Here is a 25,904-nt window from a genome sequence, read left to right as displayed (position 1 = left end):
ACCTAAAGACAACTTAAGATTGAAAGGAAGGGGACAGAGAACCATATATCATGCTAATGGTCAACAAAAGAAAGCCAGAGTAGCCATACTGATATCAGACAATCTAGACTTTAAAATAGAGACTGTATCAAGAGATGAGGAAGGGCATTATATCATAATTAAGGGATCTATCAACCAAGAAGACCTAACAACTGTAAACATTTATGTGCCAAATGAAGAGGCACCCAAATATATAAATCAATCACAAACATAAAGAAACTCATTGGTAGTAATACCATAATAGTAGGAGACTTCAACACCTCACTCACAGCAATGGACACATCATCTAATCAAAAACCAACAAGGAAACAATGCTTTGAATTACACTTGGACCAGATGGACTTAACAGATATATTCAGAACATTTCATCCTAAAGCAGCAGAATATACATTCTTCTCCAGTAAACATGGAACGTTCCCCAGAATAGACCACATATTGGGATACAAATCAGCCCTCAGCAACTACAAAAAGATCGAGATCATACCGTGCATGTTTTCAGACCACAATACCATGAAACTCAAAATCAACCACAAGAAAAAATTTGGAACGGTAACAAATACTTGGAGACTGAAGAACATCCTACTAAAAATGTATGGGCCAACCAAGAAGTTAAAGAGGAAATTAAAAATTATATGGAAACCAATGAAAATGATAACACCACAACCTCAAAACTCTGGGACACAGCAAAGGCGGTCCTAAGAGGAAAGTATATAGCAATCCAGGCCTTCCTAAAAAAGGAAGAAAGGTCTCAGATACACAACCTAACATTACACATTAAAGAGATGGAGAAAGAACAGCAAATAAAACCCGAAAACAGCAGAAGACAGGAAATAATAAAGATTAGAGCAGAAATTAATGCTATCAAAACAACAAAAAAACAAACAAACAGCAGAACAGATCAATGAAACCAGAAGCTGGTTCTTTGAAAGAATTAACAAAATTGATAAAACACTAGTCAGTTTGATCAAAAAGAAAAAGGAAAGGACCCAAATAAATAAAATCAAGAATGAAAAAAGAGAGATCACAACCAACACATCTGAAATAGAAACAATAATGAGGATATTATGAGCAATTATATGCCAATAAAAAGGGAAATCTGGAAGAATTGGACAAATTCCTAGAAACATATACACTACCAAAACTGAAACAGGAAGAAATAGAAAACTTGAGCAAACCCATAACCAGTAAAGAAATTGAATTAGTAATCAAAAATCTCCCAAAAAAACAAGAGTCCAGGGCCAGATTGTTTTCCAGGGGAAATCAACCAAACATTTAAGGAAGAATTAATGCCTATTCCTTTGAAGCTGTTCCAAAAAATAGAAATGGAAGGAAAACTTCCAAACTCTTTCTATGAAAACAGCATTACCTTGATTCCAAAACCAGGCAGAGACCCCACTAAAAAGGAGAACTATAGACCAATTTCCCTGATGAACATGGATGCAAAAATCCTTAACAAAATATTAGCCAACCGGATCCAACAATACATTAAAAAAAATTATTCACCATGACCAAGTGGGATTTATACCTGGGATAGAGGGCTTCTTCAATATCCACAAAACAATTAACGTGATTCATCACATCAACAAAAGAAAGGACAAGAACCATAAGATCCTCTCAATAGATGCAGAGAAAGCATTTGACAAAAACAGCATCCTTTTTTGATAAAAACCCTCAAGAAAGTAGGGATAGAAGGATCATACCTCGAGATCATAAATGCCTTATATGAATGACCCAATGCTATTATCCTCAATGGAGAAAAACTGAGTGCTTTCCATAATGAGACAGGGATGTCCACTCTCGCCACTGTTATTCAACATAGTATTGGAAGTCTTAACCTCTGCAATCAGACAATACAAAGAAATAAAAGGCATCCAAATTGTCCAGGAGAAGGTCAAACTTTTACTCTTCACAGATGACATGACAATCTATATGGAAAACCCAAAAGATTCCACCAAAAAACTGCTACAACTGTTTAATGAATTCAGCAGTTGTAGGATATAAAATCAATGCACAGAAATTGGTTGCATTCCTATTCACCAACAATGAAGCAACAGAAAGAGAAATCAAGGAATCAATCCCATTTACATTTGCACCAGAACCCATAAAATACCTAGGAATAAATTTAACCAAAGAGGTGAAAAATCTATACACTGAAAGCTATAGAAAGCTTAGGAAATAAATTGAAGAAGATAAAAAAAAAAATTGAAAAAATTCCATGCTCCTGGATAGGAAGAACAAATATTGTTAAATGTTGATACTACCCAAAGCAATCTACATATTCAATGCAATCCCTACCAAAGTAACACCAGCATTCTTCACAGAGCTAGAAGAAATAATCCTAAAATTTTATGGAACCAGAAGAGACCCCGAATAGCCAAAGCAATCTTTAAAAAGAAAACCAAAGCAGGAGGCATCACAATCTCAGACTTTAAGCTATACTACAAAGCTGTAATCATCAAGACAGTATCGTACTGGCATAAGAGCAGACACTCAGGTCAATGGAATGGAATAGAGAACCCAGAAATGGACCCACAAATGTATGGCCAACTGATCTTTGACAGGGCAGGAAAGAATATCCAATGGAATAAAGACAGCCTCTTCAGCAAGTGGTACTAGGAAAACTGAACAGCTACATGCAGAAGAATGAACCCAGACCACTTTCTTATACCATACACAAAAATAAACTCAAAATGGATGAAAGACTTCAATATAAGACAGGAAGCCTCAATCCTTGAGGAGAAAGCAGGCAAAAACCTCTTTGATCTTGGCCGCAGCAACTTCTCTCAATACGTCTCCGGAGGCAAGGGAAACAAAAGCAAAAATGAACTACTGGGACCTCATCAAAATAAAAATCTTCTGCACAGTGAAGGAAACAATCAGCAAAACTAAAAGGCAACCGACAGAATGGGAGAAGGTATTTGCAAATGACATATCAGATAAAGGGTTAGTATCCAAAATCTATAAAGAACTTATCAAACTCAACACCCACAAAACAAATAATCCAGTAAAGAAATGGACAAAAGACATGAATAGACAATTCTGCAAAGAAGACATCCAGTTGGCCAAAAAACATATGAAAAAATGCTCAACATCATTCATCATCAGGTAAATACAAATCAAAACCACAATGAGATACCACCTGACACCTGTCAGAAGAGCTAACATGAACAACTCAGGCAACAATAGATGCTGTCAAGGATGCGGAAAAGAGGATCTCTTTTGCATTGTTGGTGGGAATGCAAGCTGGGGCAGCCACCCTGTAAAACAGCATGGAGGTTCCTCAAAAAATTAAGTCGTAGGATTACCCTACGACCCAGCAATTGCACTACTAGGTATTTATCCAAAGGATACAGGTGTGCTGTTTCAAAGGGACATATGCACCCCAATATTTATAGCAGCACTACCAACAATAGCCAAAGTATGGAAAGAGCCCAAATGCCCATCAATGGATGAATGGATAAAGAAGTGGTGGTAGATATATAAAATGGAGTATTACTAGGCAATCAAAAAGAATGAAATCTTACCATTTGCAACTACTGTTGCCATTTGCAACACTTATGCAAAGTGAAACTGATCAGTCAGAGAAAGACAAATTTCATATGACTTCACTCATATGAAGACTTTAAGAGACAAAACAGATTAACATAAGGGAAGGGAAACATATAATATAAAAACAGGGAGGGGGATAAAACAGAAGGGACTTTTAAATATGGAGAACAAACAGAGGGTTACTGGAGGGGTTGTGAGAGGGGGGATGGGATAAATGGGTAAGGGGCATTAAGGAATCTACTCCTGAAATCATTGTTGTACTATATGCTAACTAACTTGGATGTAAATTAAAAAAAAATTAAAAATTCTGAAAAAAAAACATGAACAAATCTAATGCTAAAAAAGATAAGCACACAAATTCCCAATGAAACATGACTTCATTCCTGATTAAATTTCATATAATGTAGGAGTTTGACAAAGACTTTAAAATAAGTATGCTTAACCAGCTCAATAGGATTAAAATTAATAAATGGCATAATATCCATTAAAAGTTAACAAGAAATGATAGGAAAAATCAAGCAGAAATAAGAATATCAAGAAGAACTCAGGAACATTATAGATTAAATGCATGTTATTGAGATAATAAAAGGAATCCTAAGTATATAATAAATTTGAAGGCAATACAGTTGAGAATTGGTGAACTGGAAGAGAGTACAGAAGAATTTATCTAGAATGTAGATCAACAATGTGAACTGATTCAACAAAAATAAACACCTATGTAATATTAAAGACCAGTTAACAATTAAAACATACACCTCAAAAAAAATTTCTAGAAAAAGAATAGAGGAAATGGCAGATATAAATTAAAAAAAATTAATGGCTTAGAATTTTCTACAATTTGAGGCATGAATTTTCACTTCAAAATACATCTTAAAGGCATAGTGAAAAATATATAAATGAGCATATCAGAGTAAAATTATAAACATTCAAGATAAAGAAAAATGAATATAAAAATTACCAGAGAAATAAATAGGTGACTTACAAAGAAATAACAATTAAACCAATAGTAGATTGGTTGTTTACAGCAACAACACAGCCACATATCTCTGATCCTTATTGCTTTGGGTTTGAGTTGAAAAAAACACACACACACACACAAACCAAAGAGCAAGAAAGGAGCCAATATCACTAAATATAAATCTAAAAATTTTCTTTATGACAGAAGACACTATAGACTATAAAGAATGTTGGTAGTAAATAAAAACTATTGAAGAAAACGTCTGGACAATTGCTAAGTTGGGTACTCTAAGACCCTGAGACATTTTAGAGAAAATCTTGCTAACATACACAGGGAGACATGTAAAAGGAAGTTTACTGCAGTATTGTTGATAACAGAAAAAAAGTCAAACAATACAAGTGTCTAGTCTTGATATTCAGATTGGACAAGTTCAGCATAAGGAAAAAATATAGGCTGACTTAACTTATAAATACACATGCAAAAATTCTAAAAATAAATCAAATGCAATAATGTATAAAACCTCACTAATAGAGTTTAGTCATACAAGGATGGTTCAACATCAGAAAAATCTATTAACCTAATATACTCTATTAACACAATTAAGGGGGCAAAATCCTTGATGTTCTGCTAACTATGGGAACAAAAATAATCTGGTGATACTTGATGCATTCATAATTGAAACTCTGAGCAAATTCAGAATAGAAGAGGAACTTTCTTAATCTGAGTAAAATCATCCAGGGGCGCCTGGGTGCCTCAGCTGATTAAGTGTTCAACTCTTGATTTTGGCTCGGGTCATGATTTCATAGTTGTGAGATTGAACACCGTGTCAGGCTTCACACTGAACATGGAGCCTGCTTGCGATTCTCTCTCTACCTCTCTCCCTCTCTTAAAATAAATAAACCTTTTTTAAAAAGCCATGAGAAAGACCCCCACAGAATATATAATATAATACAATTGGTGGTTATTCTTTGGAAGCATTTTATTAAATACTAGAATACAACTGCTGCCATTATCAGTATTGCATTCAAACCAGAGGTTCAATTTGTTGTAAAAAGATTTAAAAAACCCAAAGATAAGAAAAGAAAATAAGTGTGAATTTTCTAGATGAAAATTTGCAAAAAAAAATTTAACAAACAATAAGTGAGTTCAGCAAAGTTGCTTATATAAGATTGACATGCAAAACAGGTGCTATTGTCCTCATGGGAATGAAATATTAATAATTAAAGATATTCAAAACTAGCTTGTACTCACCACACTATGTAAGCTTAATATTTAAAAACATTTTTTTTATAGATACATCTACCTTGGTTTGCCAGCAGCTCTAAGAGGATTAAGCTATATCCCAGCCTTTTTAATCCTAAATATTTTGAAGAATCGTCATCTACCTGGTGAAAATGCCTCTTCAGGAACTATGCTTACAGAGGCAAAAACTACAAAGAAGGAAAGTGAGTGTAAAGATATGGACCAAAATTCCAAAGTTTTGAATGATAATGAGTTGAAAACTAAATTGTAATGCCCTATTATATCATGCTTCCCAGAGTTGTGGAATACACTTATAACCGAACTGCTTTTAAAATCAATAGGGGTAAGTGTGTAATTTTTTCTTATCTTTATGAACCTCAATTTTTTTTTACCCAAGAAAAAAAAATGTTCACTGATGATATTTCTGAGGCATCTACGGCACTTGAAATTTTCCTCAGAGGACATTTATAACAACCTTCAAAACAGAATATTAGACCCAGTTTTATTTTTTATGTTAAAATAGCAATTTCTCTTTTAACTCATGTGAAATAAGGGTATATATCCCACATCTCCTTTTCCAACTGATCTTAAAAATTTCATATTAGGAAAATCTGTTTAATTTCATTGAATTTCTGCTTTGTTATTGGGGTTAGAGATTGAAATTCTTATCCTGCTTACATGACTATTTAAATACTTTATTCAAGTTCATCATTTTTATGTGAAAGAAGCGATGTCTTCTAATTATTTAACTTTTCCTTAAAGAATTTTTCTTTTCTTTAACTGTTCTTTAACTTTTCCTATTCATTCCAGACATGATTGTTTTAAAAATAGATTACTCATTACTATGCCATCACCTACTATCAATTTGTTTTCTGCTTTATTACTCAAGTAATATATTTGCTCATTTTGTTCAGAATACTGAAAAACTGAGTCAGTTTATTAAAAATCATGTAACAAAGATTGTTGGAATTTTTTTTTAGCAGTTCAAACCTGGTGACTAAATTCTCTCTGAAAAACAAGTATCTGTGTCAAAGGATGAAAGTATAATATTAGAAAAAAATAATCCTTAAAAGTTATAGTGTCAGATATTGTCAGAGGAACATTTTCTCAGAAGACAGAGGGATTTATCACAAATAAAAAAACAAGCTAAGGCCACAGCCAGAGAGCTAAGCAAAACAAATACAAATAACCTTCCTAATGGAGAACTTAAAGCAATGATCATAAGGATAGCCACTGGGCTTGAGAAAAGAAGACATCAGTGAGACCCTTACAAAAGAGATGAAAGAGTTAAAAAAAAGTATCAATCAGAGATGAAGAATCAATAAATGATATTGGAAGCAGGCTTGATGTAATGAACAGCAGGCTGGAAGAAGCAGAGGGATGAATTAGTGACCTAGAAGACAAAATAATGGAAAATAATGAAAGTGAACAAAAGAAAGAATTATACAACCCAAGAATAGACTTAAAGAACTCAGTGGCTCCATCAAATTTATTACCATTCATATTATAGAAGTTTCAGAAGAAGAGGAAAGAGTAAAGGGGGGCAGAAATTTTATTTGAAGAAGTAATAGCTTAAAACTTTCCTAATCTTGGGAAGAAAACAGATATCCAGATCCAGGAGGCACAGAGAAGTCCCACAAAAATCAACAAAAGCAGGCCAACAATAAGACATATTATAATTAAATTTTCAAAATATAGTGATAAAGAAACACTCTTAAAAGAAGCAAGAAAAAAGAAGTCTTTAACTTACAAGGGAAGACTCATAGGATAGCTGGATATTTCTCAACAGAAACTTGGTAAGCCAGAAGGGAATGGCATGGTATATTCAACATGCTGAATGAGAAAAATCTGCAGCTATGTATATTCTATCCAATTATCTATGCAACTATAGAAGGGAATTTTATAACGTTCCACTGACATCAATGGATAGAACATCTAAACAGAAAATCAACAAGGAAACAATGGCTTTGAATGACATACTAGAGCAGATTGACCTAAAAGGTATATTCAGAACATTTCTTCCTAAAAGAGCAGAATTCACATTGTTTTCAAGTGCACATGGAACATTCTGAGAATAGAACTTATATTAGGCCACAAATCAGGCTTTAAAATTTTTTGTAAAGAATTGAAATCAAACTATGCACATTTTCTGACTGCAAGCTATGAAACTAGAAGTCAACCACAAAAAAAAAAAAAAAAAAAAAACAAAAACTTGGAAAGACCACAAGTACATTGAGGCTAAACAACAAGCTACTAAACAACAAGTGGGTCAACCAGGAAATCAAAGAATAAAGGTAAAAAATATATGGAAACAAATGAAAATGAAAAGATAACACTCCAAAACCTTTGGGATGAGGCAAAAGCACTCTAAAAAGAGAAGTAAAGAGCAGTATAGGCCTATCTTAAGAAGCAAGAAAAATCTCAAATAAACAACCTAGCCTTATATCTAAAGGAGCTAGAAAAAGAACAACAAATGAATCCTAAAGCCAGCAGAAGAAAGGAAATAATAAAGATTAGAGCAGAAATTAATGATGTAGAAACTAAAACAAACAATATAAAAAACAAAAAACAACAAAAGACAAGCAAAAAGAAAACAACAAAAAAAACCCAACAATAGAACAGATCAATGAAATCAGACACTGGTTCTCTTTGAAAAAAAATAATAAAATTGATAAACTTCCAGCCATATTTATCAAACAGAAAAGACAAAGGACCCAAATAAATAAAATCACAAATGAGAGAGTAGAAATAACAACCAACACCACAGAAATACAAACAATTATAAGAGAATAGTATGAAAAATATATGCCAACAAATTTGACTACCTAGAAAAAAAGAGACATGGTTTTGGACCCAGTGCTTTGGGCTCATTCTTATCTCCTCCTGGCAGACGGGGCATTTTACCCTGACATTTCTTGGTGGAGGAAAGAAACTTGGAGAAAGTAGTTGTTGGAGTGCTTTATGATCTAGGAGATCTGTGGAGGTCAGTTCTTGCTCTGAACACTTAAACTTCTTCATGATAGGGTAGACGTAATGTCATAGCAGATAAAAGTGGAGAAGAGAAAAGGAGAAGATAGATAGAGGGAAGCCTAGGATCACTTACTTTCTTAATTAATATTGTGGAGAGTCTAAGTTAATGGAAATAGAAATAGTAATTTAATGTGTTATTTATAATTCTAACTATAATCAATGCTTACAAGAACCAAAAAATAAGAACTTAAGAAAAGATAAAAGTTGGGAATATATATGTAAAGGGAAAGAGAGGGAATAACTATTCTTCATATTTCATAACACGAAGTTAACAAATATTTTAAACTTGATAAATTAACATAAAATTAGCATACACATATTATTAGAACTGCTTAAAATGGTTGCCTCTGCAGCACTGGACTATCAGGAGGAGAAGAAAAAATAATATATATGTCCTTCATTTTAGTTCATTTTGCACTCTGAATTTTCCCCCTGTGCATATAAATCATGGTTAAAAAATAGTACTTCATGAAGAATAATAACACATCAGCAAAAACAATAATAATATTAAAAAAATAAGATGATGCATTTACAGAAAGGGAAAAACTGAGTCTTCCAGTTTGAAGAGTTGTTGAAGTTCTTCAATGGGTGTTTATTGAACAACTACTTTTGCATTTGTTGCTCCTAGAGGATATATGGTCCTAGAGGTCCTGACAGTGATGGGAACTAACTAAGTGTAGTCTGTAGAATTTAAGTAGAATGAAAGTTGGCGCCATTTTATTAGGTGAATAAATATACACAGAAAACAATTATAGAACAACAAATAATAGCACAATGTAATTTCCAACACTGTGAATGTATAACGGGTCACTGAGTAATCGGAGTTTTTGCATAAGCTCGCCATTCAGGTCTTGGTGGGAAATGATGACCCTAGATTGATAGAGAAAGAAAAAAAATCCAGTCCTAATTGAAGGAATAATTGAAGCGAATGAAGAATATCTCCTTTAACTACAGATATGAGTTATTGGCAGAAACTTGCTAATTGGTATTTTTTTTTCCAAAATAAAAAGACAAAACTTTCTGAGAATATATTTTGTGCTCTTTCTTCCTTCCTACCTGAACTGTGAATATTAGGCCTTGAGGAGCAAGAGCCACCTTGCAACCAGACAACAGGCATAAGAATGGAGACCAACATTTGAGGAAGGTGGAGCAGGAAGACAGCCAGAGCCTGGCCACCTGATGTAGTGCTGAAAATCTGCACCAGCAGGGTCAGGGCTAAGTTTTGTGGAATATTAAGGTTATAATGTAGGGTTTATATAGAAGAGAGCCTATATAAGAAAGCTTATAATATAAGCTTATAGAGAGGAGAGCCTATATAAGAAAAAACTAAATGAATACAAAATAAGGTTAAAAGTGAATATTTAAGATGAGAAAAAACCCACAACAAATTCCATGTAATATGCTTCAGGACACAATCATGATAAAAAATGACAACAACAAAAAAACTTACTGCAAATATTACAGTTTAATAAGAAATGTTAAAAGCTTTCCTGCTGAGGATGAGTGTGAGAAGAAAACACTTGCTGTCATCATTTCCATTTAACATTATGCCCAATGTCCCAGCCAGAGAAACAGGAGGGGAAAAGAATGAATGAATATTTGTAAGGATAGGAAAAGAAAAAATAAAATCATCAGTGACATGTTGTGTAAGCAGAAAATCCAAAAGTTACTAGACATAAACTGTCCAAATAAGTGAATTGTAACAAATCTGGATACACAAAATCAAACACAGATTTTCAAGTATCAATAGCAATTAGGAAATGATATTAGTAAAGCATACTATGTAGTATAGTATCAAAAAAAAAACCCACCACATTGAAATCTTAGGGATAAATCTCATAGCAGGTATCCAAGACCTCTACCCTCAAAGCTACAAGAGAGTATCCAGAGAAATGAATATCTATATCATATTTATTGGTTAAAACATTTAATACTGTAAGGATGTCAGTCGTTCCAAAATTTATCTACAGATTCAGTGAAATCTTAAACAAAATCCCAGTACTTTTTGAAATGCAGACACTGACAAGATTATTGGCTTTTACATGGAAATATAAAGGGTCAATGCAATCTTGAAGAAGAATGAAGTTGGAGAAGCCCAGCACCAGATACTAAAACCTATAAAACTAAAATAATTAAGGCAATGTGGCATTGGCAAACAATCCCCCATCCTGGGTGCCACCCAATCTTCCACTTCTGGTGCCACTCTCTCTCCCTTGCAGATGCCCTCTTCACTCCACTCAGAGTCCAACACTATGTACTGTAATTGCTCTCCTACCTGGAAATCTTTCTCACTCTACTGAAGTTCCAACACCTCACATCATACCTCTGTCCTGCTTCCTCCTACAGGGATGTCTACCTCTATTTAGGTTTTGTCACCCATACCAGAATGCCCATGTGTTATTGTCCTCTTTACTCCTGTGATGGTTAATGTTATATGTCAACTTCGCAAGGTCATAATACCCACATAGTAAGCCAAGCATTATTCTAGATGTTTCTATGAAGGTGTTTTTTTTAGATGAGATTAACATCTAAACCAGTAGACTTTGACTAAAGTAGATTACTTTCCATAGTGAGGGTGAGCCTCAACCTAACAGTTGAAGGCCTTAATCAAAAAAAGACTACTGTCTCCTGAAGAAGAGGAAATTCTGCCAGCAGACTGTCTCTGGACTCAAAGTGCAACATAAACTCTTCCCTATGTCTCAAAATTGCTTGCCTAATATCTATATCTATATCTATATCTATATCTATATCTATCTATCTATATTATTGATTTTTTTTCCTCTAGAAAACCCTGACCAATATTCACTTCCTCGGGTTCTGGCACCCATGTTGGTCCATCCCTCTTATGGACACTCTCCTAGCGTTGCTTGAACCCTTGAGCTTTTACATGCCACTCAGTTCCCTGTAGTTCCCTCAATAGCTAACGTTTCCTATCTACCTACATGCCTACTTTTTTGACTCCATCTAATGGCTCAGGATTGAATTATTCAGTTTAGGGAAAAGAAAGACAAGACCAAGGAAAGGAAAGAAAAAAGGAGAGAGAGAGAGAAGAAGGGGAAAAACACAATTAAAATATTGATAAATTTTATAAAAATTGATAAATATCTAGAAAGTGGATGCATGTTGCCAATTATATTTTCACACTAAGCTCACTTACATCCAGGGTTAGATTAATAAATGCCACTACACAATACTGTGGTCTTGAAACTTAAGTTGATTTCATGTTATCTCCTGCTCTAGAATAGAAACAAAGAGTTTTATTGACTAAATATTTAAAATGTTTTTCAGTTTGTTGAACCATACAGTGAGCATAGGAAATCCTAGAAGTGATTTTAAAATTTATGACTCATGTATCTACTTCTTAAATTTATTGCTCAAGAGATTTGTGGATCCAACAAACAACTATCTCAGTAGATTTTTTTTATGTTGTTAAACAATAAGTTTACTTTACTTTTACTTTTTCTCAGTGTTATAGCCTGGTTAATACATGTATATATACAACTCATACCGGACAATAGTGCCCAGAACTTTGTTAGAAACAGTGATATTCTTTTTTACATTTGGTCTTAATAAAAATTTAAACAAATGTTACTTAAAAGAAAAGAAAATCACAGTAGCACTGAGAGGGATATAATTCTTGTTGCAGTCAATTTCCAAATAAGATTATAATTTGATTGGTCCCAATGATATGTCAACTTGGTAAATTCAAAAGACATCTTTCACCAATATCATTTTTTATAAGTAAATGACAGTAGTGTAAGTTACTTGAAAGGGAGGAAAGGATGTTGCTGGGGAGAGAGAAATAGATACATTCTTCCAAACAGTACATATATACCTAATGTGCTAAGTTTCTTAGAATAGGCTAATATACAGAAAAGATATTTAGTTGGCTTTCACATGATGGGAAAACCTCATTGTTTTCATAATTCTGTATATTTTCCTAAAACATGTGAGAAAAATAACTTATAGACCTGGTGTAATATACACCTAATGACTTCTAACAAGTTCACCACATTGGATATGTTTGTGCAGGCATTCCAAATATCAGATGTATTTGCAAGATTACGCCTTTTCTTCTACTTTCATACTTAATGGCATTATTTGTTCTTTTCCTTATCAGTTTGTTTAGAGACTTCATATTAATGAAAAGATCATATTAAGAGTATGGGAAATATTGCTAGAAGAACATCACTAGAACTCTTTATGCACAGTTGCTAGGGATAATTTTTTGAGTTAATAAAAATAGACTCTAATTTAAAAAATCCAATCTTTAAAAGAAAAAATTAACTAAGAAGATAGATGGAACTCAATAAAAAAAATTAAAAGCCTTCTTGCCTGATAACTTGAGCCTATAGAATGAGTTACTTTAGAAATGATATGTGTACTAAGATCTGTTTACCAAATAGATAAGATACTAGTTATTGGAGAATCTACTGACTAGAATCAAGTGAGGGAAAGGAAGAGAACTACTCTCTAGTTATCTAAAATGGTCTTGCAAATTCATAGTTAATTGAAACACATTTTCTTTTTCATTAAAGGAATAAGAGTGAGACTTCCTGTTTCAGTTCAGGCATGCACAGAGCAGGAAGGATTGTTGCACCTACAACTTTACGCTAAGAAAATGCAAATTATAACTTTTCTCAAACCCATCAGTGAATTGATATTAGTGTGCAAGCAGTTAACTAGAAAGCTGAAGAAGGAGAGGCTTCTGCAGGGAGAAACAGAATTTGAACATTTACTCGCTTAGGGCAGAAACCACTCAATGCCGTATAAGTTAGTAAAACGATTCAGCTAGAAATTTTTAATGAGTACCTAAAGACCATATGTGGGTTGGCATGTGAAGGTCCTGAAGGTGGCAAAGAGAAGGGTTTTACACCTCTTGCAGGTGATTCCTCCATGAGCCCAACCAGGCATCCTCAGGGAACATTAGAGAGAATCTTGTAAAAGCACTATTAATGCTGGCTGGGGGAGAGAAAACAGCAGGCACTCGTCAAATTCTACACAGACCAGTACCCCCTCTTTCCACTAAGTAACAACAGCCTTTCTTTCCAGTGGGGAATGGCAACAAAAACTGTAGCTCAGGGTTACTGGTGAAAACTACTACAATTGGGAAGGGAAGCAAGAAAGAAAAGTTTCACTCCCAAGACCTATGTTCACAGAGTTTGTTTCAGTCTCCCTCCTCTATACCTGTAAACCCCACCATAGTAGCAAGCATCTAGTAAGAATAAGAGTGGAATACAGTGGGAGAGCTAGAAGACACAGATTATTTCTGGGTAACAAAACAAAAGGGAGAACCAAATCCATATAGGGAGTAGAACTCTAAACACAAGGTTTCCCTGGAGGAATCTGAAGCCCTAGGTACACTGAGGGTATCTATAGCAAAAACAAACTCCAAACCCAGCTCTACTTCTGCAACAAACCCACAATACAGTCCTAGCCGAAGGAAAGATGGACTCATCTACAAATAAAGAAGATATTCACCTCAGTATTGACTGTCCTATAATACATTTATGGACTTCAACAAAAAAGTATAAGACACACAAAAAACAATAAAACACACTGTCTGAATAGACAAATCATCAGAATCAAGCTCAGATATTAAACAGATTATGAGACAAATGATTAGACAAATTCATTAGACAAATGAAGACATTTATTTAAGTGATGTGACTCAATGGAACATTTTTTGCAGATTTAAAATGTATAGGACTGTATCATTAATATCAATCCTAAAAATAGACATAGGATATTTTGGTGTTTATAATCTCACTTTTCTGTGACCTTTTCTCTTATTTTCAGAATATCCTCATGTTCTCCATTCCCATTATCACAAACCTGCTTCTAGAGAAAAGATTGGAATCTTACTCACACTATTACATGACTAATAATACATGATCCCTTCCAATTTAAGTGAAGACCAAGTGTTAATTCAAAAGAATAAACTTCTAATGATGGAACTTGGGGCAACATCAGGTTTAATAATGGAGATTGGTTTGGGGTCAAAGATCCATCTATGACTTAGGGGCAGGAGTGTTCCACAGTGTTGCTGAAAATGTACCACTTGCATAGTGATCTTCTCACTGGAATTTTTTTATTATTAATTCTCAATTTTTGGTAAAATATCCAAAAATACCTATGTTGAAATTGAAACAGAAATGAGAATGGTCCCCGTGAATGAGAGACAAGGACATGTTTATTCTAGAATAGTATTTATTATAGTGTATATTTTCATATGTTTACATGCCTGTTTCTCCAACTCTTTTGTGGGCTCCCATAGGGCAAAGACTCTGTTTCATAAATGTTTTTGTTACCTGTGCTTAGCATGTAGATGGCAGTCAAAAGATATTTTTAACATTTTGAAAAGTATTTCTTGGGGACACCTGGGTGGCTCAGTTGGTTAAGTGTCCAACTCTCGATTTCAGCTCAGATCATGATCCCATGGTATGTGGGATTGAGCCCCATGTCAGGCTCTGTGATGAGAGTGCAGAGCCTGTTTGGGATTCTCTCTCAACCTCTCTTCTCTGCCCCTCCCCTGATCATTCTCTCTCTCTCTCTCTCTTTCAAAATAAGAAAATAAATGTTTTAAAATTTTATTTTTTCATTTAAAAATATTAAAGAAAAATTTCAAAACATCTAAAGTCCCCACTCCCTATCCAATGACCTTAATGGAACTTTAAAATGTTTGCATATTGTTTTTATGAGTGGCATTTTTGGAGTTCATTTATTCATTCACTTATTCCTTCATTCAAAAATAATTGATAAAGCACCCACTATGTGTAGGACACTGAGCTGAATGCTGGAAATAAAACAGGTAAAATGAGTTCAATTTCTACCTTCCTAGAGCATATGACTGTGAGGGAGACAGTTAACAAATCATAAATAGATGTAAAATCACTATTTTTTTAAGTCCTATGTTGCTACAAATATAATTGGAGGATTTTTAAGCAGAGAAGTCAGAGACACTGAAGGAATGGTGATTGAGCCTAGATCTGAATGCTGAGACGCAGTTAATTAAGTGGAAAAAAATTCAGAAGGAAGAAATATCATAGTCAAAGTTCCCCCTGCATGAAAATGGATGGGAATGTAAAGACAGGGTGCAAATAAAAAGTCTTAGTCTGTATACTGAAGTCTCTCTTCACAGCAAAAAGGCATTCTGCCACTAAATTTTTAATGTTTCTTTTCTAGATCTGATTTCCTCTTCAAATATATCAAATTTCCTAGGTTGGTGCTTTAGTTTGTCCTCTAAATTGCCATCTGACTTCTAAATCACCTACCTTTTTTCCATAATTTGCTTTTTTATCTTTTTCCTCCACATTTTCACAAATTTTCAAATTCAATTTCATCATTGATAAGGTTTTTCGGCCATTGTCTTCTTTTAACCTTATCCAATGTGTGTCTTAATTACACTCTTGCATTACTTTGCGCCCTTGCAAACTTTCCTTATTCATATTTTTGTAGAATTCCCACTCCCCTCTGCTTTCCTCTAGGATTTGTATTCCTGTTTAATAAATGTCATTGAATTAAGGATTAATATTCTGGATTCTTGGATTCTGAACTAGATCAAATAATCTGAGGCATATTTTAATGTTTTTTTCCTTCACTGCACATATCACATTTATAAATATAAATTTATTCTTTTAATTTATATCATTTTATAATTTTATAACAGTTAATTTTATAACATTGGTAATGTTTGTCTCCTTTAAAGTATAAGCTCCACAAGATAGGGTCCTTTGTTTTGTTTTGTTTTGTTTACTATTATATTTCATTTTGCTTGACAGATATTTTATACTTGAAATATATTTGACACTCAAAAATTGTCGAATAAATATTCAAGATGTTGCCTTTATTTTTTTTATAATGCTTTAAAAAACAGCTTCATAATTTTCTCTATTTTTTGAGACAAGGTCACACCAGACTTGTAACATAGTAACTGAGCATGTTGGTGGTTTTTCCAAATCTCTGTTTGTGGGAGTAATAAATCTTCTCAGGGCTACAGTTTGAGAATAGTTGAATATACATAACTTGTAGGCTAATTCTCAGATTCTAGCAAGCATCATATTATGTGACTTTGTCATACTCGGGAATACCTTCTCCTATCCTGTGGTTTTCTGTATCTCTTTATCAGGGACTCTATATAGAATTTTTTTTAATATTGTTTTTAATTTTTTTAACGTTTATTTATTTTTGAGACAGAGAGAGACAGAGCATGAACAGGGGAGGGTCAGAGAGAGGGAGGCACAGAATCTGAAACAGGCCCCAGGCTCTGAGCTGTCAGCACAGAGCCCGACGCGGAGCTCGAACTCATGGACCGCGAGATCACCACCTGAGCCGAAGTCGGACGCTTAACCGACTGAGCCACCCAGGCGCCCCTAGACTTTTTTTTTTTAAAGGAGATGTCTAGGATACATGAAAAATTGTTTTGAATCAGAATGTCTGGGGGTGGGTACATAACTGGTTTCTTTTAAAAAAAAGTTTTACAGGTTATTCTAATGCCAAAAATTGTCCTTTAACCTTATTGAGTATAAAAATTACAAATTTTTAGCAGTCAGTATAAAGCTGTTGTCACTTAACAAACACAATATTCAAACATTTGTTCTCATTCACCCTTATCTTATTTGTGAAAGCTGTCTCTTGGTGCACCAAAAACAAACAAACAAACACACACAGACACACATACACACACACACACAAACACACACACACATGTAATTGAGAAACAGCTCCTAAGTTATCTGGTACAAAATCCATGTCTTTCAGGGAGCAAATGGAATGAAGATACATCTTGTAATGGGCTTTGGTTTCTCAAATTAATGTCAGTTTTCTTAATCCACTTCCATGGGCCTGAAAGAAACTTAACACATTCTGTAATATGCTGTCTGACAATCATAGCTTGCAAATTCTCAATTATGTCTACTTCTTTACTAGTATTTTAATGGAAAGTTGGAAGAGGATACATCAGGGGTTCATGGTCAAATGCAATTTCAAATTATAAATTAATGAGGTCTGTGAAATACATGACTTAATACATGAATGACAGATGTCATCATAGTATAAAGCCTCCATCACATTAACTTCATGTTTGAGTAACATGGGCCAAACTGGTTTTAAAAAAAAAGTATTAGCTTTTTTTTAAGGTTATTTATTTTTCTCCTTCCTTTTTACATCTATTTTCTAGTTACTGGTTTTATTGAGTTACAATTACCTGGGCAAAAAATTTTTATTACATACTAACCATACCTCTCAGTATAAATTTGTATGGATCATCTGCATTAATGTTCACCTAAAATGCATAGTCATACCCTGAACAAAGAGTACTCTCATTCCTTTTTATATATAGTCTGGTTCATTATGACAAATTCATAGGTGATTTGCTGTACCTTCATAAGTGAAGAGTGTGAGGACTCTCAGTGAAAAGACCAAGAACTGCTCAAAATAACATCCTACTACTTTAATACAATGTTAGTGTAAAACACAGCAACATATTCTTTTCTTCCCCTTACATATGTGCTTCATTGTCCGAAGAAGGTACAAAATATCCATCATTATTTAAGGGTTCTAAGTTTGCTTCATTCATATCTTTTCTTCCATTTTCTGATGCCTTGGTATTTTTTCCTTGATATATTTTCTTCATAGTGAAAATTAATACAACAAGCAGAATAAGTGCTGAAAATCTTAAGCTCACAATCAAGCCCAAGTAGGTATTTCTGTTAAAAGAGAAAAAAATTAAATTTCCATTTTCAGTCATTTAAAACAATTTACAGTGTTGTTCTCCAGTATGCAGAAGACCTTAAGAGGAAAAAAAAATGGGATTTGAAATTATACATAAGAATATTCAGTCAGCAATTCTAGTGGTTATTTTTACTGATACATAGGAGGGTTTTTAAAATTATTTTAAAAGGAATATATAAGCCACAGAAACTAAGCATGATTAATGATCTACCTAAATGCTTTCCATAAAAGTAAGGTATACTTGGAATGTTTAGCTTTCTCAAAGATGGATTAGTTCATGTGTAATGGAAAGAGACTATGAAGGAAATGAATTAACTAACAGATCATCAAATTGAATTCATTTAGATTGAACCAGGAGCCAAAGTTTAGTTTATAGGCTAAATGCAGTCCACAGCCCATGCTGTATGGCCTAGTGGAAGTTTTTTTTGTTTTGTTTTGTTTTGTTTTATTTATTTATTTTTTTGAAATTTGTTGTCAAATTGGTTTCCATACAACGCCAGTGCTCATCCCAACAGGTGCCCTCCTCAATACTCATCACCCACTTTCCCCTCCCTCCCACATCAACCCTAAGTTTATTCCCAGTTTTTAAGAGATTCTTATGGTTTGGCTCTCTCCCTCTCTTTTTTTTGCCTTCCCCTCCCCCATGGTCTTCTGTTACATTTCTCAGGATCCACATAAGAGTGAAAACATATGGTATCTGTCTTTCTCTGTATGGCTTATTTCACTTAGCATAACACTCTCCAGTTCCATCCATGTTGATACAAATGGTCAGATTTCATTCTTTCTCATTGCCAAGTAGTATTCCATTGTGTATATGAACCACAGTTTCTTCATCCATTCATCAGTTGATGGACATTTAGGCTCTTTCCGTAATTTGGCTATTGCTGAAAGTGCTTCTATAAACATTGGGGTACAAGTGCCCCTATGCATCAGCACTCCTGTATCCCTTGGGTAAATTCCTAGCAGTGCTATTGCTGGGTCACAGGGTAGACCTATTTTTAATTTTTTGAGGAACCTCCACACTGGTTTCCAGAGCGGCTGCACCAGTTTGCATTCCCACCAACAGTGCAAGAGGGTTCCCGTTTCTCCACATCCTCTCCAGTATCTATAGTTTCCTGATTTGTTCATTTTGGCCACTCTGACTGGCATGAGGTGACATTTCATTATGGTTTTGATTTGTACTTCCCTGATGAGGAGTGACGTGGAGCATCTTCTCATGTGCCTGTTGGCCATCTGGATATCTTCTTAAGAGAACTGTCTATTCGTGTTTTCTGCCCATTTTTTCACTGGATTATTTGTTTTTTGGATGTGGAGTTTAGTGAGTTATTTATAAATTTTTGAATCTAGCCCACCTACTGGAAGTTTTTAATAAAGCTACATTAAATTATCTTGCACACATGGTCGATTCTTATGATTCTCAGCTTTGGTTGCACATTAGAATTATACCAGGAGATTTTTTTAAATCCCATGCCCATGCCACAGTCCCTGAACAATCAAATAAAAATTTCTGAAGATGGGACACAGATATTTGCAGTTTTTAAAGCTCCTCAGGTGATTATAATGAACAAGAAAGACTGATTGTCACTGACCTAGTAGGTTAGGAAACACTCACTGGCCTCATGACATTGTTAACTAATTGACAAGCTTTACACACAAAAAATATTTGAACAATTATTAGGCTTAATTGAAGTTGAATGGATTTATAGAATTTTGAGCCATATAAGCTTAAATTTACTAAAATTACAATAGAATGTTGTGGTGTCCCACATATAATAAAAGAAATATTTTAAACCTTCAAATATATTTGTCTCATCCTTGGGTTATGTCAAGTAGTTCTACAACAATGTTAAACTTTTCAGAATTTCTATTGTTACTGAGAAAAATTAGTATGTGTTTCTGGTTATGTAACTGTTGCTAAGAAAACTTGAGTAAACTGGGTTTAGGTTAGGGATTGATATCATAATGTAGATTTCTACTTCTTGGAGTAGGAATTGTTTACATTATTTTTATGCTAGATGAAATGAATGAACAATTATCTGGTTACCTCAAATATTAAATCCAAAAAAATCATAAGGTGACTAGGTTTTGCTGTTTCTTCACTGGAGAACACACTGCTCTTTTTTAAAATTCCACTTTAGACAATGTCTAGGCAGTACTTTTCAAAGTACTTTAGGCAATGAACACAACTGACCAAAAGGAAAGTGATAAGGCCCTTGAGTGAGCTTCAAAGTGTTAAGAGTTCTAAAGAGGGTTAGTTATCTCCAGCTGGTTGCAATATTGCAAACTTCATGGCAGAAAGTAGTAGCTTTCTTAGACTGCCTTCTTTCACTTGGCAATGTGTATTTAAGATCCTTTCTAGGAGGAGGGGCCAACATTGTGGAGAAGTAGGGGGATCCAAAGTTCCCTCATCTCACAAAGTAGTGTTGAAGCTAAAGGACTTTGAACTCCAAGAGTCCAATAGGAAAAGAGACTGTGGCTTCCAGGGACCCACCAGGACAACTTGATGGGTCATAGGTGTGTGACTGTGAACTGGAAGAGACAAAATGAACCGAGGGGAGGGATCCCCTTCTGCAGAGAGACAAAGGGAAGAGAAGGAGCAGCTGGGGAAGCATAGGTCTGTATCTAGACAAGAAAAAAAAAATCACAGACTGGGACAGAGAAGGAGGCAATCTCTAACTGAGGGGCTTTCTCCGGACTGGGACTGGGGTCAGCTGTCTGGCCTGTGCCCACCAGTTAGGGACCACCTATTGGGCAGCATGGAGTGCTGCTTCCCCAGTACGGGGCGCACAGAGCGGGAGTTTGAATTCCAGCCAAGCACCAGGACACAGGAGTTGGCAGAGCAAGACAAAACGCCTCATTTGCAGCCGCAGCACAGTGAGGACAGCTCAAACAGAGTGGTTTGGGACACCTGGCCCATGGAGGAGAGACTGGGGTGTCACCATTTTCTCCTCATCACCAACAAGGTGGGATTTCAGCAACGGAGAGCCGGGGGGGGGGGCACAGTGGAGGCAAGGCCAGCGCACACCATACCACACCCCTCCACACCTGATAACTATGTATCTACTGGAGTGGGATTGATACTGATGAACCAGATGGCCCCTACTCCAGACCAGCGCTGTTGCATTGCCTGATTTAATTCTCAGACAATTCTTATTATATAGATACATTCTTCTTTCCTTTTCTCCTTCTTATCTCTTCCCTCCTCTAGTCTGGTTACTCTGGTTGTTGGCTTGTTTAAACAGACATATTTAATCCATTCTCTTGATACATGTTCCACATCTCTTTCTTTATTCTCCTTTCTCTCTCTCTGGATTAAGCCCTACAGTTTCTCTGTATGGATAACTTTACTTTCTTTTTCTTTTTCCCTTACTCCTTCTTTATTTTTCTTACTCTTTCTCTCTGGATTAAGCCATATAGTTTTTCTGGTCAATTTTTATTCTTTATTTTTCCCCTCCCTTGTCATTTCTCTCTTTGTATGGGATAAGGCCTCTTCCATCAGTACCTCCTCCACCCTTTTATTTACTTGTAGCTCATGTGTGGGTTTTTTTGGTTTTGTTTTTGTTTTTTTGTTTATGCGTGTGTTTGAGTGTTTTTGTTTTCTGTGTGTTTTTTGCTTGTTTGTTTTCCTTTCTGGGGATACTTCAAGGAACAAATCAAAGCACACCTAGTGAAGGGTTCAAAACATCACTATGAGTAGGGAGATAAAGTAACCAAACTCACAACAACAGACAGCAAGTACACTCTCCAAAAAACACCTCCTGAAGGGCCAGGCCCTGGACAGTGTATTACCCCTCTTTAATATAGTAGTTCTCAGAGGCACAAGACACATAACAAGCTTTTAAAACACATAAGGGACATAAAACTAGCCAAAATGATGAAACAGAAGAATTCTCCTCAAAAGAAATTCCAGGAAGAAAGGACAGCTAAAGAATTGCTCAAAACAGATATAAACAGTATAACTGAATAATAATTTAGAATAACAGTCATAAGATTAATCTCTGGACTTGAAAAAAGCATAGAAGACAGCAGAGAACCTATTGCTGCAGAGATCAAGGAACTAAAAAATAGTCATGCTGAATTAAAAATGCTGTAAATGAGGTACAAAATAAACTAGAGGTGGTTGACAGCGAGAATTGAAGAGGCAGAGGGGGAGATTGGTGAAATAGAAGATAAAATTATGGAAAAAGATGAAGCTGAGAAAAAGAGATATAAAAAAAATCTGGATCACAAGGGGAGAATTAGAGAACTAAGGGATTCAATGAAATGGAACAATATATGTATCATAGGAGTTCCAGAAGAAGAAGAGAGAGAAAGAGGCCAAAGGTGTGCTTGAACAAATCATAGCTGAGAACTTCCCCAATCAGGGGAAGGAAACAGACACTGAAATCCAGGAGGCACAGAGAACTACCTTCAGACATAACTTGAATTGATCTTCTGCATGACATATCATGGTGAAACTGGCAAAATACAAAGATGAAGAAAGAATTCTGAAAGCAGCTAAGATAAACAGGTGTTAACCTACAAGGATAGACACAGAAGGGTAGTAGCAGACCTATCTACTGAAACTTGGCAGGCCAGAAAGGAGTGGCAGGAAATTTTCAATGTGCTGAAGAGGAAAAATATGCAGCCAAGAATCCTTTATTCAGCAAGTCTGTCATCCCGAATAGAAGGAGAGATAAAGGTTTTCCCTAACAAACAAAAACTGAAGGAATTCATCACCACTAAACCAGCCCTACAAGAGATCTTAAGGGGGGCTCTGTGAGTGTTGTAAAGACTGTAAAGCACCAGAGACATCACTACAAGCATGAAACCTACAGATAACACAAGGACTCTAAACCCAATCTTTCAATAATAACACTGAATGTAAATGGACTAAATGCTCTAATCAAAAAACACAGGGTATCAGAATGGATAAAAAAAAGACCCATCTATTTACTGTCTACAAGAGACCCATTTTAGACCTGACAACATCTTCATATTGAAAGTGAGGGGATGAAGAACCATCTATCATGCTATTGAAAGTCAAAAGAAAGCTAGAATAGTCATACTTATATCTGAAAAAAAATAGATTTTAAACTAAAGACTCTAACAAGAGAGGAAGAAGGGCATTATATCATAATTACAGGGTCTATCCATCAAGAAGAGCTAACAATTATAAATGTTTATGCACGGAATACGGAAGCACCCAAATATATAAAACAATTAATCACAAACATAAACCTTATTGGTAAGAATGTGGTAATTGCAGGGACTTTAATATTCCATTTACAACAATGGGCAGATCATCTTTACAGAGAATCAGTGAATAAACAATGTCTCTGACTAGTATACTGGACCAGATGGACTTGACGGATATATAGAGAACTTTTCATCCTAAAGCAGCAGAATATACATTCTTCTCAAGTGTACATGGAACATTCTCCAAGATAGACTACATACTGGGTCACAAAACAGCCCTCAGTAAATATAAAATAATTGAGATCATACCATGCACACTTTCAGATGACAATGCTATGAAACTTGAAATTAACCACAGGAAAAAGTTTGGAAAACCTCCAAATGCATGGAGGTTAAACAACATCTTACTAAAGAATGAATGGGTCAACAAGGCAATTAAAGAAGAAATTTAAATGTATATGGAAACAAATGAAAATGAAAACACAACAATCCAAACCCTTTGGGATGTAACTAAGGCAGTCCTAAGAGGAAAATACATTGCAATCCAGGCCTATCTCAAGAAACAAGAAAAATCCCAAATACAAAATCTAACAGCATACCTAAAGGAACTAGAAGCAGAACAACAAAGAAACCCCAAACCCAATAGAAAAAGAGAAATAATAAATATCAGAGCAGAAATAAACAATATGGAATCCAAAAAAAAAAACAAAACAAAAAAACTGTAGAACAGATCAATGAAACAGAGAGTTGTTTTTTTGAAAAAATAAGCGGGGCACCTGGGTGGCTCAGTCAGTTAAGTGTCCGACTTCAGCTCAGGTCATGATGTACCAGTCCATGAGTTCAAGCCCTGCATCAGTCTCTGTGCTGACAGCTCAGAGCCTGGAGCCTGCTTCGGATTCTATGTCTCCCTCTCTCTCTGCCCCTTCCCTGCTCATGCTCTGTCTCTGTGTCTCAAAAATATAAAAACATTTTAAAAATTTTTTAAAAAGAAAAATAAGCAAAATTGATAAACCTCTTGCCAGAGTTCTAAAAAGAAAAGAGAGAAGACCCAAATAGATAAAATCATGAATGAAAGTGGATTTATCACAACCAATCCCTCAGAAATATGAGGAATTATCAGAGAATACTATGAAAAGCTGTATGCCAACAAATAAGAAAACCTCGAAGAAACGGACAGTTTTCTAGACACCCACACACTACCAAAACTCATATGGGAAGAAACATAAAATTTGAACAGACCCATAACTAGTGAAGCAATTGAATCAGTTATCAAAAATCTCCCAGCAAATAAGAGTCCTGGACCAGATGGATTCCCTGGGGAATTCTACCAGACATTTAAAACAGAGTTAATACCTATCCTTCTCAAGCTGTTCCAGAAAATGGAAATAGAAAGAAAACTTCTGGACTCATTATGTGAAGCCACTGTTACCTTAATGCCTAAACCAGACAGAGACCCCACAAAAAAGGAGAACTACAGGCCAATACCCCCGATGAACATAGATGCAAAAATTCCCAACAAGATACTATCAAACTGAATTCAACAGCATATAAAAAATATTATTCACCATGATCAAGTGGGATTCTTTCCAGGGCTGCAGGCCTGGTTCAATATTCACAAATCAATCAATGTGATATATCACATTAATAAAAGAAATAATAAGAACCATATGATCCTGTCAATAGATGCAGAAAATGCATTTGACAAAATACAACATGGTTTCTTAATAAAAACCCTAAAAAAGTTGGGATAGAAGGAACATACTTAAACATCATAAAAGCCATATATTAAAAGCCCTCAGCTAATATCATCCTTAATTGTGAAAAACTGAGAGCTTTCCCCCTGAGATCAGGAACACGACAGGGATGTCAACTCTCACCACTGTTGTTTAACATAGTGTTGGAAGTCTTAGCATTAGCAATCAGACAAAAAAATGAAATGAAATCCATCAAAATCGGCAAAGAAGTCAGACTTTCACTTTTCACAGACCACGTGATACTCTACATAGGAAAACCCAAAAAGACTTCACCAAAAGACTCCTAGAACTGATACATGAATTCAGCAAAGCTGCAGGGTACAAAATCAATGTACAGAAATCAGTTACATTTCTGTACACCAATAATGAAGCAACAGAAAAAGAAATAAAGAAACTGATCCCACTTACAATTGCACCCAAAA

At 35.0% G+C, this 25,904-nt stretch overlaps 2 protein-coding genes across 17 annotated transcripts in view; one reads left to right on the top strand and one right to left on the bottom strand.

Moving 5' to 3' along the window:
* The window catches only part of SLCO1A2 (solute carrier organic anion transporter family member 1A2), a 122,755-nt gene extending 116,007 nt beyond the window's left edge, over nt 1-6,748 (top strand). For all 13 annotated transcript variants that reach the window (XM_053225934.1, XM_053225935.1, XM_053225944.1 and 10 more), the window contains one exon: nt 5,840-6,748. In XM_053225934.1, coding sequence (XP_053081909.1) covers nt 5,840-6,059 — 220 coding nt within the window. In that variant the 3' untranslated portion in view covers nt 6,060-6,748. The remainder of the gene's footprint in view (nt 1-5,839) is intronic.
* An 11,497-nt stretch (nt 6,749-18,245) lies between these two features.
* LOC106977174 (solute carrier organic anion transporter family member 1B3) overlaps nt 18,246-25,904 on the bottom strand; it is a 69,556-nt gene continuing 61,897 nt past the window's right edge. For all 4 annotated transcript variants that reach the window (XM_015074673.3, XM_053225930.1, XM_053225931.1 and 1 more), the window contains one exon: nt 18,246-18,525. In XM_015074673.3, coding sequence (XP_014930159.1) covers nt 18,318-18,525 — 208 coding nt within the window. In that variant the 3' untranslated portion in view covers nt 18,246-18,317. The remainder of the gene's footprint in view (nt 18,526-25,904) is intronic.

The sequence above is a fragment of the Acinonyx jubatus genome, chromosome B4 (assembly GCF_027475565.1).
Source record: "Acinonyx jubatus isolate Ajub_Pintada_27869175 chromosome B4, VMU_Ajub_asm_v1.0, whole genome shotgun sequence".
Classification (NCBI taxonomy): Eukaryota; Metazoa; Chordata; class Mammalia; order Carnivora; family Felidae; genus Acinonyx; species Acinonyx jubatus.
This window is presented reverse-complemented; position numbering and strand designations above follow the sequence as displayed.